The following is a 16,978-nucleotide window of genomic DNA, read 5'->3' on the forward strand; positions in this document are numbered from 1 at the left end:
GGAGAAGTTTAGAAATACTAATGCCAGGGCTCTACCCCAGAGATCCTTATGTCTTTGTTCTTGGGTGCAATCTGGGAATAAGGATTTTTAGAAGCTTGTCAAGCCACCACTTCTCTGTTATTGAGTCCAACCTTATACTGCTGTACTGCACACAGGCTAATCGAGAGACAAGTGGTCGGAGCAAGGAATAGTGACTTTATTCGGAAAGGCAGTAGACTGAGAAGATAGTGGACTAGCGTCCCAAAGCACCATTTTATCCAAGTTAGAATTCAGGCTTCTTTTATATTAAAGCAGAAGGGGGTGTGGTTGGTTGGTGCAAACTTCTTGGTGTCTGAATCCTTTGTTCTTGCAGCTGTCCAGGTAGGTCAGGTCATAATATTCCTGTAAACCCCCAAGACAAATGATATTCTCTGTTCTGCAACATTTTTATCTCTATGTTACCGGAAAAGTGTTATATCTTTAAAGGTCAGAGCCTTGAGAATGGGCTATCCTGTGTATTTCAGACTATTGACAACATTCTTAATTTGTAGCAAAAGAGACAGGATACAAAGGTTAAAGTAAAAGAAACAGATCCAATATGAAGTCAGATTTGTTCTTCCCTATTACATCTGTAGTCTGTCTCTAATGTGCTAAAGATGTTAGCAGTTTTTGATTAGGTTTTCCCTCCATGCAATGAGCTAGTATTTTCTTAATAAGTACACCCAACCTTCAAAAGACCCTAACTGATGACCTTACTCCAGTGTCCTGTGTTGGATGTAGGATTAAGGGATTTATAAATTGCTGAGAATTATTTAAATGTCCTTACAAGGGAAGAAGTTTAAATACTGGAACTGGTATTGAAGGGAATTTTTTAAACCTATTTTGTTCCTCAAAAGGATTGGCACTTGTACAATGAAATCCCCCATAAGAAAAGTTTGTCAAATTATAAATACAAGATTGAGGACTGAAAAATACAAATCATGGAAGAGAAAAAAGAATAATAAAAGACACAAATGTGAAAACCTCACACATGAACATAGTCAATAGTGTATACATTTGATTTTTTTCCCAAGCCTCCTGGGAGTCTAGTTAAAAGAGTTGCAAAATTGTTTTTTTTTCCAACAGAGACAGGAAATGAGAGAAACAGTCTTTCCTACAGGAAAGCAAAGCTTGCTAACTCCAATTTGTAAATAAGTGTTTCATGAGGCCTTTCAGTGAGGACACAATGATATTATGAACCATGTCTTAGAGAAAGTTCCTAAGGCAAAAGCAGAACTGGATTTCATCTGTTTCTTGTAGTGTCTTTTTGTTAAATCTGTTGTCATCACATGAAACACAATTGATGGAATATGGCTTTGGAAAAAGGAAAGATAATATTGTTTGAGTCTCTTCTGGGGTTCATGTGTGGGTGTTGTGTGTATCCCAGCTTAATCTAAGATATAACTTAGGGAAGGGGAGTTGTAAAATCACCCCCTCTTTAAATTTGGCCAGGTAGCTGCCATCTGCCTAAAGGGAGAGTAGTGGGTTTTCTCTCTGTGCTGGTGCAAGGGCTCTTGCTGTTCTGTTAGTATCCCTGAGTGCATGAACAAGATTATCCAGTAAACTCTTTTTAGACTCCTTCATTCCAGCCATAAACTTGCCCTCTGGGATGTTTGAACACAGTCATAATAGGATAAATGTGCTCCAGCATTAAGTCACAGAACATGTTCTAGGAACATAATACCCCAGAGCTTCCCTTTGTGTTATGAATCAATCATTTTCCCTTTTCTACTTTGGATGGCTCTTTTTTCTGGGGAGCGGGGGGCTCCGGACGCACAGGCTCAGCGGCCATGGCTCACGGGCCCGGCCGCTCCGCGGCATGTGGGATCTTCCCGGACCGGGGCACGAACCTGTGTCCCCTGCATCGGCAGGCGGACTCTCAACCACTGCACCACCAGGGAAGCCCCCATTCCAATATATTTTAACAAAATAATTTACATATAATAAAAGGCAAATCATAAATGTACAGCTTGCTGAATTTTTACATATATATATTCGTGTGACCACAACCCAGATCAATATATAGAAACTTTTCATCACCCAGCAAGTTCCCTTGTTCCCTTGGGCTTCTTGCCAATGAACATCCTTCCCCTGGAGGTAATGATTATTCTGACTTTGATCACCAAAAAGAAATGGATTAATAACTATTAATAACAATATTATTTAATAAATAATTAATAATTATTCCTAATAACTAGGAATACTTTGTATATTTCTGAAATATTTGGAAAATGTGGAGCCCAGCTTTCTCTACTTTTTCCCCACAGGGGCATATTTTTTGTTTGGCATCTAAGACCAGTCCATTTCTGAAATATTAAGTACATTGTTTTAATACTAACTTTATACTTTAAATGTCATTTAACCACCTAGAAGTTTTATTTACAGATTAACAAGTTTCTTAACATTTATTATGCCTTGAAGAAATCATTTTTATGTTTGTTAAGATTGCTTAAAATGTCAGGTTAAAAAAATAACAAAGTTTTGGACACTCAAAGGTAAAATTCTGTTGACCAAGTTTAAAATAAGCATAGCTTGTGCTTCCTTATATAGCCTATCAGAGAAAGCAAAAAATGTTGACATTTAGCATTGCATATTTCAAGACTCAGTTGGTTGGTCTTTACAGGGGGAGAGTGGTAATCAATGCATATACTACACATTTTGTTAGTTATTAAATTTTTAAGTGTCAGAATCTTGAGCAAATGGGATGTAACAAGATACTTCTTTTGTTACAGTGACAGAATTTTGAAGTTGCTGCAAGGGCTAATTATTCCAAAGAGCAGTCAACTTGTTTTTCCCCAGTTCCCATAATTCTGAGTTTTAAACATCCTTCCTTAGGAAAGTTTTGTTTCTGGAAATATTTTATTTTTGCTTGCCATGGTGTTTGCTTACATTCCCTTCATTGTATCACAAAGTGATACAGCTTGTCCTGATGCTTTTACTGTCTTTTCTACCCCTTCAGAGGGTAGGTGGGGTTGTGTGTGCTGACAGAGGTGCTGTGATTTCCATATATATTGAGAAGCAGTATTTGTAATAGATAAAGAGTGGGCCTTGCTTTCAAACCCTGCACCTACCAGCTGAGTGACATCAGGCAAGTGACTTGGCCTCTCTGAGTCTTATTTCCTTCCTTTGTACAAAGGGGTAATAAAGCCCCTGTCTCAGAGTCTTGTTGTAAGGATTAAATATGGGAAAAACACTTCTAATTGTCTTGGCACACAGTAACTGTTTAAGTCAATGTTAGTGACTGGAAGCTCTTTTAAGCAAGTGCATGGAATGATGGCAGCCGTTTCAGTCATCTCACAAATTATTTAAAGCTCACATCCTCTATGGGGGAGGGGAGTGCTCAACCCTTGCATATGCCCATCTCATCTGCGATGCCTAAGGTTGAGCTCAACACCCAGCAAAACTCAGCCAACTTGCTTCTCTACTGTCACTTGAAAATTCCTTCGAGAACAGGGTGTGGTTTCTTATTCTAGTGGATTGACTTGGCCCACAAACTGAATTGCTTCAGGAGTGGGGAGACCTGTGCTTCATGTCCCTTCTGCCACAGAACCACAGATTGTCCATAAGCCAAGAGTGGTCCTTTGGTGCCAAGTGACCACATCCCTCTGAAACCACACACCCAACTTACTGGGAGTCTTTCTTCTTTTTTGTCGTGGCACATGAATCAAATACTCGAACAGTTTTCCCCCCAAAATGTTCCTGTCCAACTAGTGATACTGTAGATTTTATGTAAACATGTTATGTAGAGGGCTTGTTAGTAAATATTTTACATTTTGAGGGCCATGTGGTCTCTGTTGCAACTACTTAACTCTGCCAGTTGTGGTGCAAAAGCAGCCACATACTGTAGCTACACAAATGGATGTGGCTGTGTGCCAGTAAGATGTTGTTTACTAAGACAGGCTAGATTTAGCCCATGGGTCATTGTTTGCCAACCCCCGTTCTACCTCAATGCTGTCCAATCAAAATATAATGCAAAACACATATTTAATTTTACATTTCCCAGTCACCACATTTGAAAATTTCTTGATATATTTAAACATCTCAATCTTTCAGGACTTTTAAAATATGGAATAAAAAAAAAATCTTAGAGTAGAAAGGGATAGATGCCTTACCTCACAAGTACCCTAAATTTGTTGAAGCAACCTGATATCTAATGACTTCCTTAAGAAATCTTAAGTGATAATAGGAAACTCTGCATAAATATTAAAATGCCCATTTTGACTGTTTTTTTAGAGTCCATATAAATGGAACCAAAATTATAACCATAAGGCTATGTCAATTTCAAATAATTTTGCCATGAAAAAAACCTAAAACCCACTCAAAGATAAGCTTTGACCACACCCCTGTTTGGACTCCATGCCAACTTATCCTTTGTGGGCAAAAGCAGACGATGGGGACTCTGTGAGTAGCACCATTTAAGAGAAACCAGTTTTCCCAGACTCATCTCTAGTGAGTTTCCACTCATATAAATGTCCCTTTCTGTAGCCACATCAAGGGTTAGCATTCCCTACCCACGGGCACACAGGCCTTTCCCTGTTCTGCAGTCTGGTCTACCTGCCCTAGCATAAATGGGCCCAGCTCCCAGCTTTTGTGCCTCCTTTCTTCTGCATCTCCCTACTCTGGCCAGTGTGGAGGAAAGGGGCACATAGATGAATTGGGGCTGGCTGGTCTAGGATGGCCTCAGCAGGGATGGCTCATCTCTGATCCTCCAGACGGCCAGTCCAAGCTGGTTCACCTGGGAAAGGCAGGGAACAGAGAGAGCAGGGCTTCCTGCAGCCCAGACTAAGAATTAGTATCATGTTACTTCTGCCACCCTCTTTTGTCTCAGCAAGCCATATGGCCATCCCAAATTCAAGGGTGGGAATGTAGACTTCACCACCTCCCAATGTGAAGAACTACAATGTCACATCGCATCGGGAGGGGATTAGTGGTGCCCATTTTGCAAGCAATCTATCACAGGGACTAATATCAAACTACAGGATTGACCCTTGTGTGATACACTCTAATGAAGATACCTTCTTTCGCTATCCGTGTGAGTTTGTATCTCACCCTGAAATACTGAAAAATGAAACACTTCTTCATGTGTGGTCAGCTCTTCTTGGTACCCAAGCATCAAGCTAAGATAAGTAGTTCCAGTCACAGCTCTCAGTGCTCCATCTTGGGCTCCAGGTGCTGCAGTTCATTATCAGTGCATGTCTGGTTCATAACTCAGAGTTGGCATCCCTGGAGCTGGTGTGGGTGACCTTGGCTCCATGGCTATTGATGGAGGATTAGCCTGGACACATTTTTTTTTTTTTGAAGTATAGTTGATTTGCAGTGTTGTGTTAATTTCTGCTGTACAGCAAAGTGATTCAGTTATACATAAATATACATTCTTTTTTATATTCTTTTCCATTATGGTTTATCACAGGACGTTAAATATAGTTCCCTGTGCCATGCAGTAGGACCTTGTTGTTTATCTATTCTATATATGATAAGTTACATCTGTTAACCCCAAACTCCCAATACATCCTTCCCTCCACCTCCCCACCCCATCTGCCTGGCATCCCCAAGTCTATTCTCTATGTAGCCTGGACACACTTGATAGAGAAACCAGTGAAATTCTGTCTCTCTTTTATTCCAGGAATGCTTTATAATTCCAGACTCACTATAGTCATCAGTATGATTTGTGAGTTAAGGTAATTCCTTCCAGCTGCTATAACGTATTAACCCATGCACCTCAGTAAATAAGCTCAACAAAGTAGGAGTTTATTTCTTACTCAGTATCCAATGTGGATGTTCCTGTCCAGAGCATGGCATTGCATATGGTCATTGAGCAATGCAGATTCCATCACATGGCTCCAGCATCTCCTAGCAATTTCTGAGAGTATCCTGCTAGATCTTCTCCATCCAGCTGGTAGACAAGAGAATAAAGAGAAGAAAAGACATTTCTTTGTAACTGGCCTGGAAGGACACACATCACAACCTACTCATGGTCCTTGGGTGAGAGTTGGTCTGATGGTCCATTTAGATGCAAAGGGTGCTGGGAAATATGGTCCCTGGCTGGGAACAGCTTGACATCAATAAGGTTGCCCTATGGAAAGGGAGAGCACATCTTTGGTGCATATCTACCACATTAACTGAGAATACCGATATTCACAACCATTGGTTTGTGAGCAGGGGACCCTGCCTTACTTCATTTTAACTTTTTTATTGTGAAATATATGTCTAAAACAGACGTACTGGATACTTCTTGTGTCCCATTGCATATCTTTTAGGTCAACCTTTTTTCCTCCAGCCGTTGCTGAGGCAGCCTGCTGTCACCTCGGTCGCACCACTCTGCTTTTGGACCTGGTGATTGTTTTTACTGCCACCTGGTGGCATGCATGGGGGGGTCCTCTCAGCCATTCTGACAGAGGAGATAGGAAGATGAATATTTGCATCTTCATTCCCTTGAATCTTCAGTTCTGAGACTGAGAATTGACCCCTAATTGTCCACAGACAACCAGCTTGATAATGTGCCCCCGAATTTCCTTCCCCCCCTTCCCTGTTTCCCACTGTTCCTTGACCTCACTTTCCAAAATAAACTATTCACATGCAAGCCATTGTCTCAGCTCTGCTTTTGAGGAAGCCAGGCTAAGATACGAATATAGCACATGGAGAGTGGGATATTGTCTCATTCATCTCAGAGTGCTCCCTGCACCTAGAAACAATTTTTTGTTTAATTAAATGGATAAATTACTGAGCAGAGATACCTCCATAAACTTCATTGCTACCTAGACACCAGAAGCAAAAAACGGCAAGTAGGTAACAGTTAAATTCCCAATTATGGTATTCATAGTCTCAGATTGACTTTAAATACAAACATAAAGCCCTTCTGACTATTAACTCTGGGCAAACTGACTTCAGTTGACTACAGCCCAGCTGCCTCGCATTGCAAGCAGCAAGAACCAGGGCTATAAACTACACACTTGCTTATCCAAGTTAACAATAAATAGTCACCTTCAGGGGTTATCCTTGTATGGAACTGATGAGTAAATGTGTCAGATTCATTGTGCTTTCAAAGGCAGAGAAAATGGCCAACAATAGAACATTTTCCAATTACCTTAATGAGGAAATCTTGATCTCCACAAAATTCACAGAACCTTCCTTAGATGCATTCTACTTTTTTTAAATAATTTGTGCAGAACATAATAATATTTTTAGCAAAGGAATTGGCTTATTTGGATTCCATACGTGATTAAGATTATTGCATAATTTATTTTAAAGGGTTTTCATGGTTAGAAACCCTCACCACCCCCTCTGCTCTGAGATACCCTGCCCATAATTCTCATGTTTTGCAGGAATATGTGATTCTCAACTACTCACTCAATTAGCCCCACCCCCTGTGGTTACCAAAGGAGCAATTATACTCCAATAAAGATGTTAAAAAAAATTTTTAAGAGATTTAAAAAAATGAAAAAAAAAGACAACAACAACAGAAAGTGTATGTAGAAAACTGAAAGAAAATAGAAGGTCTGAGTTCTTTTGATGTTAAAAAAACCAACATTTCTTCCCATATAAATCCAAGTGTATCAGGTCTTTTTGTTGTGATTATGTACTCAGGTGTTTCTAGCCACATTCCTTAATAAAAACAGGGAATTGGTTCTCTGCAAAGAGGGTAAGAATTTAGATGGAGTGCTTAAAAGTCGATTATTTTCTGAGAGGTCCTGGCTTATTCTTGAGTCAGGGGACTATTTGGCTTATTGACCTCCAGAGAAGTGTTTACCAGAAAGACAAAATGAAACACATTCTTGAGGAGGATAGAAGACATTGTTTTGGAAAAGAAATGCAAGGTTTTATTAGGGCAAAGCTGTTAATTACACACTTTATTATTGTCAAGGTTAATACAGTTTGTGAGAGCAGAGGCACTTTTTCATCTCTTCCCGGGAACAAGGGGAGACAGCTGTTCTTAGGCACATATCCATTATAGCTTATCACCGGCCAGCAGCCTGAGGAAGGAGCACCATGAAATATGGCCTCTGTCACCAGGAGCCAGGGCCAGTGCTGAGCTGGTCGAGGCACAGAGCAGAGACAATGAGAACCACAGCACTAAACTCAAGTAGATTGGGTTGCATTGATTTTTAATGCCCGGCTGTTCTTCTGTGTGAAATTTACTGCTACTCTTGCAATTATTGTATTATTGATCTCTACAAAACTGCACAATCTTGCTTTAATAAACACATCCTGACAGTAATAAATAGCGGTTCTTACCTTTTGAAGCCTGATTAAACCGTGTTTTAGAATTCTGTATGTTTGGATTTCATTATCATCACTTTGCCTCTTAGGATTCCTTAAAGTGAAACCTGTGTCATGGAAACACATATTGCCTTGGTTCTAATTTAACTGTTTTTTCTGATTACATAAGGTTATAATACCCTTCTTTTTAAAAAATTTTTGGAGGGTGGGTCAACAATTTACTTTTAAGGTTGACATTTTGTAAGCCCCTTCTTGTTAACACTGATTTAATAGTTTTCATTGAAAGAGAGAAAAGTTTCCTTTAAGAGGGATTCATGTACACCTTCAGTAAACATTTTCAAATGCATTTTTTTGGAGCTCCTTTTTAGCATTTGAAAACGCTAAAAGACTGTGCTTTCGGTTCTTGGAGTTTTGTTTGTTTGTTTTCACTATAGATAAGATTTTCTTCTTTTCAAATGTCCGTGGTACTTAATTTCCGTGGTACTCAGCTTTTATTCATCAATAACTCCAAGGCTTGGAGCTTCATGGTAAGATCACGATGCTATAGAAGATGTTCCAAAATGGTGAGATCTGTTAAAGTCTTCACCACACTTCAGAATGTGTGGCTCTGTTCACGTGATATCCTGGAAAAGGCAAAACTGTAAGGATGAAAAACAGGGTTTGGGGAGGGGTAGTGTCTGACTAGGGGAAGGTCAGGAGATTTGAGGAGAGAGAGGGTAGAACTAGTCTGTATGGCACTGCCAGTGGTGAATACATGATGCTTTGCATTTGTCAATTCCCATTGAAATTTCCAGCACCAAAAGTGAACTAACATATGCAATTAAAAAATAAACTGTCAACCAGGAGATCAGAGCATCCCAAGATGGAATGCAGAGTGTGACAAAAGAATCTATTATTACACGTGTATGACATAGCCTCCTTGAAGGGGGTGTGAGGGAAAAAGACACCAACCTAAGTAACTTTTAGAAACAGTGATTTGAATGGAAACTGTAAGACTAAAGTAAAAAAAAAAAAACCTGCACATAAACACTATACTCTAGTTGGCAAAGTTGTTTCCCATAGTGGTGTGGGTTCATAATTCTGAAACTGCTATGCATATCTATGGGGATTGAATAGGTAAATGAACAGCAGATGATGGAATCCAGGTTTTTCACTGTTGGGAGAGTGGGGATTACAGACAAGTAAGGGGGAAAGCTAGAATGAACCATGTGGTACTAGATTAGATTCAGAGATATCCGTCTGAATTCAGGTTTAGTTTAATATCGATAGAGCTGGATTTATAGAATTATAGATGTGTGTGTACATGGGTGACTTTACATATGCATATTTCATAGCTCTGTTTACTGAGAGAGGCTTGGAAACAATGACACCCCAGTAGCAATGTGCATACCCAGCACCCAGATATTGGTTTCTAATATCATTCTCCAGTAAATGGAACCAAGGCTCCTTGGAGAAATGGCCGATTTTAGGGCAAGGATAGTGAAAATACAAGATGAGCCTGGAGCACCTTATAGTGCCAGAAAGTAAGCAAATGCTCAAAAAATAAAAGAGTGGAGTCTTGTCTTAGGGACACAGCAACCAATCTGAAAGAACTCTTAACAACCAAAGCTGGAACGATTTGAGCAACAAAACAACATAGTACAGGCAAACCTCAGATATAGTGCGAGTTCAGCTTCAGATCACTGCAGTAAAGCAAATACCCCAATGAATTGAGACACACACACATTTGTTGGTTTCCCAGTACATATAAAAGTTATGTTTATGCTATACTGTAGTCTGTTAAGTGTACAGTAGCATTATGTCTAAAAAAATGTACATACCTTAATTTTACAACACTTTATTGCTGAAAAATGCTAGCCATCATCTGAGGCTTCAGTGAGTTGTAAACTTTTTTACTGGTGGAGGGTTTGAAATATTTTGAGAATTACCAGGATGTTACACAAAGGCAAGAAATGAGCAAATGCTGTTAGAAAAACGGTGCCAATAGATTTTCTTGAGGCAGGGTTGTCACAGACCTTCAATTTGTTAAAAAAAAAAAAAAAGCAAAAGACAAAAGATTATCTTTAAAGAGCAATAAAGTGAAGCACAATAAAATGAAGTATGCCTGTATTGAATTACAACCCAGATTATAAAACAAGTAAATATCCATGATTCCATCCCTACTGATTCAAATAAATGATTGAATAAATAAATAGGGAGACTTGCCTAGTCTCCTGTGGAGAAGAATTCCAAGTACTTTATGTAGATATACCCTCTCAGAAAGGTAGATATTGACTTGACGCCCCTTGAGTATGGGCTGCACTTAGTGACTTGTTTCCAAAGAGTGAAATGTGGAAAGCGGGAGGGAAGGGAGGGGAATATAACTTTACAGTGTGGAAACCAGGCAACAATTACCTTGGCCAGGTGATCAAGGGCAACATCATCAGTGATGAGCCATGTGTACCCTGAATATAATGTAATGAAATTGGTATATTACTCTGTGATCTTCCTCCCCACAAACCAGTAACCCCAGTTTAACCATAAGAAAAACTTCAGACACACCCAATTGAGGGACATTCTGCAGAATGCCTGACCAGTAAAATTGTCAAGGTCATCAAAAACAAGGAAAGTCTGAGAAACTGTCTCAGGTCTAAGGAGACATGACAAATAAAGGTAATGAGGTATCCTGGATGGGACCCTGGAACACCAGGAAAAAACTAATGAAATCTACATAAACTGTGGAGTTTAATTAATAGTAACAATCAGGGAACTAGGTGAGGGATATATAAAAACTCTCTTTGCAGTTTCTCTGTTAATCTGAAAGTACTCCAGACTTAAACTATTTAAAGGTAAAGGGTAGAGACCAAAGGCTTTAGTCCAGGACTGATTGGGGGAAAAAAGACCAAACCTTGTCTTTCACTATGGATTGTTGGAGAAGCACTGATCTGTAAAAACATATGCTCTAGGACAACTTTGACTTTTTCTTCCAGTTTGAAATCTATTGTTCTAACTGAGATAGCTTTGAACTCCTTGCTACTTTCTCAAAGGTGTTTTTCTCTTGAAATCCCAAAGTCTGCAATCACACACCATCAAATTTTATTGCAAACCTTGTTATTGTCAAGGTGCAGCTGACTGGTTTTGTAAGTAGTTTTTGATTTCTTTCTGTTCCTGTTATTCATTCCAGTGTTATTTAGGCTCATTAAAGGGAACATTTGGGCTTGGCAATTTGTCACTAAGATTCCGGTACAAGCACATCATTACCAAGCTATCCAAAATTCAGCAGTGATGATACTGATGATACGCAGAAGTGTGGCCAAGAAAGCATTACAGTTATATACTTAATAAGAACGTCACATTTGATCACAAATTAAATCATGCAAGTAATCTTCATGCGGCTCCCTATTTACAGCTCAGAAAGTTTCTTTCTCTTCTATAAAATCTGATAACTTCAACTACTATGTGTCTTCCATAAAAAGGTATAAAAATGTGCACCTCTTTCTGAGTATGTTACTATTTGAGTACCAATGTTTTTGATTTTGCAAATAATCTGGAAGACGAATGTAAAATATAAATAAAAAATAAATATACCTTTTATAACAAAAGAGTCATAGACTTAAAATTATAGTCATCAGTTTATTGTTGGATAGCTAGGGTTTATTATTAAGTGGAGGAACAATGAACTGGCAAATAAGACAATGATATCCTATATATAGTCTTCTAAATGGTTTTTTGATGTTTGATCTCTCTATTGAGATAGGTAAGGAAGAATTTGCAGTTTGAGATTATTGTTTATATTTGATTTATTTCACCAGTCAAATCAACCAACAGACTTTTTTTTCTTTTATCTTTTTTAATGAAATGTTCCTGGGGCCTAGTTTCCTCTGTGGTTTAAATTGGATGGATTCGGGGTGGGATTCTTCCATCAATTTGAAAGCATTAAATGTTTTCTTTAAACAGTGTTCCCTTTCTTATTCCCAGACAATCGTTAGAGGAAACAAACCCTGCAAGGAAACCTCCATCAATGGCCTTCTGGAGGATTTCGACAACATCTCTGTGACCCGCTCCAACTCCCTAAGGAAGGAAAGCCCGCCCACCCCAGACCAGGGAGCCTCCAGCCATGATCAAGGCCATCGGGAAGAAAATGGATTCCTCACCTTCTCACAGTATTCCAGCGAATCTGATACCACTGCTGACTATGCAACGGAAAAGTACAAAGAAAAGAGTCTCTATGGAGATGATTTGGACCCGTTTTATAAAGGCAGCCACTCGGCCAAGCAAAATGGGCACGTAATGAAAATGCAACATGGGGAAGCCTACTACTCTGAGATGAAGCCTTTGCAATCCAACAGAGCCAGGTTTCCTGTTGATTATCACACACACTTGGACTCACTGAGCAAACCCAGTGAGTACAGTGACCTCAAATGGGGGTACCAGCGAGCCTCAAGCAGCTCCCCTCTGGATTATCCATTCCAATTCACGCCTTCTAGAACTGCAGGGACCAGTGGGTGCTCCAAGGAGAGCCTGGCGTACAGCGAAAGTGAGTGGGGACCCAGCCTGGATGACTATGACAGGAGGCCAAAGTCATCATACCTGAGTCAGACAAGCCCTCAGCCCGCCATGCGGCAGAGGTCACGGTCAGGTTCCGGGCTCCAGGAACCCATGATGCCCTTCGGAGCAAGTGCATTTAAAACCCACCCTCAAGGACACTCCTACAGCTCCTACACCTACCCTCGCTTGTCCGAGCCCACAATGTGCATTCCAAAGGTAACGTCCACCACCTCCTTCCTTCTGGTGTGTGGGGTCTCCACAAAGGTGTGCTCCCATGACCTTCTTATACATATTCTAGAGTGCTGATTTGTCTATAACTGAGAATCTCTATCAAAATTCTACCTGATTTCCACCCACGAGCCCCAAGGGCAGAGAATTTAGGGCAAGGCACATTTATTCATTAAAATCAAAGCCTTTTAGGAGCTCCTACAAGGTTTCTGGTTAAAAACCAAAAAAATTATGTATTTGAAAGATATTCTGATATACTAATAATAAATGTTATGTGCTCACATGGCATTAAGTCCTGTGTTAAGGAGTATACAGTTGTAAACCATTAGGTAGAATAACAGTGGTTCGTGCATTCTGGTAATGGTTACGTGGAACTGTGGACAGGGGGAAAAAGTCAGGATAACGTGGTAAGTTTTTAATAAAGTTAATTTTGTTCAACTCAAGAGATGGTCCTGCATTTTGAGAGTATGTTCTTTCTACTAGTTTAGTATTCAAATGTCATTGTTTTTTCGTATGAAACTTTGGGATAATAGATGGAATCTGGTTGCTGGGCCTTCTTTGGTGTGCTTTTAATTGTTTTTTTGTCTTATTGTAATTCCTCTCTTGATAATTTTTCTTTCTAATGTTAGCTGCAGCAAATTTGCTTTGAAATGTGGCTGGTCCGTGATATCCCAGAGTTTGGGAACGGCTGTTGGAGGAGTTACTGACTTTGCAAAAACGCCTTGGAAACTGTGCCAGGGGTTTATTTTCCCGGAGTAACTTAGAAATATTTTTGCTGCCTCCCCTGTACAGCAAAGTGAAAATGGGATGTCTGGCAGTGGGCTCTAGATTTCAGAGGTCTCAGACCAGTTGAGGGAGACTTGACTTCTTGAAGCGTGATCGTGGACCTTTCACCGAATACTGTCCCTTCAACTGCTTGATGGGCTGCATAGCAAACCCTGGAAAGCAAGCCTGCCTGCATCATCTGTTTGATTGATTGTCAACACCCAGTATTTTTCCTTTGCTCATTATTTCTCATAAATCCAATCTAAGATGTTGAAGTCTTTTCGGGACATGCTGGGAGTGACTAAGCCATACTTAGTCATACTAAGCCATACTTTAGAAAAAGCAAAAAGTTATCACTTTAGTTCCCAATATATAAACTTAAAAATAAATCTTGAGGAAATAAAGACCTGAAATATGTACTGCCAGTTAAAATTTAAATATTGAGAATGTTTTCCATTTCACTGTGTTATTTATTTGAATCCCCATGATCAGGGTATCATGGCTGCCTTTTCTTCCTATGTTCTTGCCGGGGCAATGGTTGGAAATAAGTCTGTCTAACTAACCAAAAGACAAAGTTATAAGAAGCCATATGCATGTGTCATGATGCATGAGGTCATTTATTCGATTTACTGTGCACATCACTCAACCAAAGGAACCTCTTAATAGTTCTAGAGTGAGCTACGCAAATTAATACATTCTGTAGCTGAATCTAGTTACATTCTCTGGTTTTTGAACATCAGTGGTTACTTTAGGAATAAAGAATGTGATTTTTTTCAGCTTAACTGAGGTATAATTGACAAAATTATAAGATATTGAAAGTGTACAAGATGATGAACTGATATACATTGTGAAAGGATTTCCCTCACTGAGTTAAGACATTCATCACCTCACATATTTACCTTTTTGTTTATGTGTGAGAACATTTAGGTTCTACTTGCTCAGCAGATTTCTACAATATAGTGTTATCAACTATAGTCACCATGTTATACATTCGATCCTCAGACCTTATAGCTGAAAGTTTGTAACCTTTAACCAACTTCTTCCTTTTCCCCATCTCCTAGACCCTGGCAACCACTTTTCTTCTCTCTGTTTCTATGAGTTTGACTTCTTCCTTTGTTTTTTTAAGATTCCACATACAAATGATGCCATTTGTAGTATTTGTCATTCTCTATCTAGCTTATTTCACTTAGCATGAAGCCCTTCAGCTTCTTCCATGTTATTGCAAATGACAGGATTTCATTCTCTTTTAAGGCTGAGTAATATTCCTTTGTGTGTATATATATATTTTTTTTTTTCTTTGATTCACATTTTCTTATCCATTCATTCATTGATGGACACATAGGCTGTTTCCATACCATATCTATGCTAATAATGCTGCAATGGGCATGGGAGTACAGATATCTCTTTCAGATAATGATTTTGTTTCCTTTGGATATATACCCAGAAGTGGGATTGCCGGATCATGTAGTAATTCTATTTTTAATTTCTTGAGAAGCTTCCTTACTGTTTTCCATTGTGGCTGTACCAGTGTACATTCCCATCAACAGTGTACAAGGGTTCTCTTTTCTCCACATCTTTGCCAGAATTTGTTATCTCTTACCTATTTAATAATAGCTATCCTAACAGGTGTGAGGTGGTATCTCACTGTGGTTTTGGTTTGCATTTTCCTGATGATTAGTGATGTTGAGCACCTTTTTATATACCTGTTGGCCATTGGTATGTTTTCTTCAGAAAAATGTCTATTCAGGTCCTTTGCTCGTTTTTAAATTAGATAATATGGCGTTTTTTTACTACTGAATTCCTCACTATTATTTCCCAGTATACTTTGGATATTAACTCCTTGTCAAATATGTGATTTGCAAGTATTTTCTCCTGTTCTGTAAGTTGCCTTTTCATTTTGTTGGTGGTTTTCTTTGCTGAGCAGAAGTTTTTTTAGTTTAATTTAATTTAATCCTACTTGTTTATTTTTGCTTTTGTTGCCTTTGCTTTTAATGCCAAGTCTAAAAAACAGACCATTGCCAAGAGCAATGTCAAACAGCTTACTCCTATGTTTTCTTCTAGGAACTTTATGGTTTCAGGTCTTATATTCAAGTCTTTAATCCATTTGAGTTAATTTTTGTGTATGGTTTAAGATAGGGGTCCAGTTTCATTCTTTTACACATGACTATTCAGTTTTCCCAGAACTATTTATTGAAGGGACTATCCTTTCCCCATTGTATATTCTTGTCTCCTCTGTCAAAAATTAATTGACCATATATGTGTGGTTTATTTCTGGGCTCTCTATTCTGTTCCACTGATCTAAGTGTGTTTTTGTGCCAAAACGATACTGTTTTGATTACTATAACTTTGTAATATAGTTTGCAATCAGGAAATGAGATGTGTCCAGTTTTGTTCTTTTTTTTTCAGGATTGCTTTGGCTATTCAGGGTCAAATATGATTTTGTGTGTATTGCATATTTGAATGCTTATTGTTGGGAGCTGTTTTAGGTCATGGTCATCGAGAAAATTGTGTCCAGAGGCTTTAACCTTTCAGTCATGGAGCTGTATTTCGCCCATTGACATGTTTAGTCACCCAATAGTCATTTTCAACATCTGAAAAATCAAGATATTTCACTTAGAATTCTCAGCTTTTGGGTCTCAGATTTCTCTTATGAAAAATGGGACAACCTGTTATCCCTGGACCCACATTTTCACATAGCATTGGAAATAGAATTGGCTAGAGGTAAAAGCTGCCCCATTACAAGGGACAGGCTCTGCCTAGCCCACTTCATTAATTTTTCCCATTAGCCTAATCCCTAGAGGCATTGAGATTTAATATAACCACCAGCATCCCTTGCCTACTCATTTCACAGAAGGGGAAAGTGAGGTCCAGAAAGTCACATGTCACACTTAAGGTTTCACAGTTGGTTGGTTGCAAAAGAAGAACAAGAATCTAGGTCTGCAGTTTCTCCCAGTTCAGTATTTTTCCCATTATATTGGCATATGTAGTTTTAGGGGTTCAACTGCATTTGCCAATAAAACCATGAGAGGTCCCAGTGGCCACCAAAACTTTAGGTTAAGTGGAGGAATAGGAAGAGGATGGGAGGAATGAGGGAGGGAGGGGATAGATTGCTTAATTCTTCACTGATTCCCTCTTCTTGCAGACTTCCAAATATAAGACAAAGCAGACCTGCTTTATATTTGGCTATTTGGCTACTATTGTGGCTCAGAAAAAAAAAAAAAAT

The 16,978-nt window shown here is 39.0% G+C and overlaps 1 protein-coding gene across 1 annotated transcript in view; it reads left to right on the forward strand.

Annotated features, from left to right (window-relative positions):
• The window catches only part of PAK5 (p21 (RAC1) activated kinase 5), a 99,013-nt gene that overhangs the window by 40,096 nt on the left and 41,939 nt on the right, over positions 1-16,978 (forward strand). The window contains exon 2 of the mRNA XM_024764251.1: positions 12,193-12,978. Within this exon, the coding sequence (XP_024620019.1) occupies positions 12,193-12,978 (786 nt within the window). The remainder of the gene's footprint in view (positions 1-12,192; positions 12,979-16,978) is intronic.

This window comes from Neophocaena asiaeorientalis, unplaced genomic scaffold (genome assembly GCF_003031525.2).
Source record: "Neophocaena asiaeorientalis asiaeorientalis breed wild unplaced genomic scaffold, Neophocaena_asiaeorientalis_V1.1 scaffold400, whole genome shotgun sequence".
NCBI classification, from domain to species: domain Eukaryota; kingdom Metazoa; phylum Chordata; class Mammalia; order Artiodactyla; family Phocoenidae; genus Neophocaena; species Neophocaena asiaeorientalis.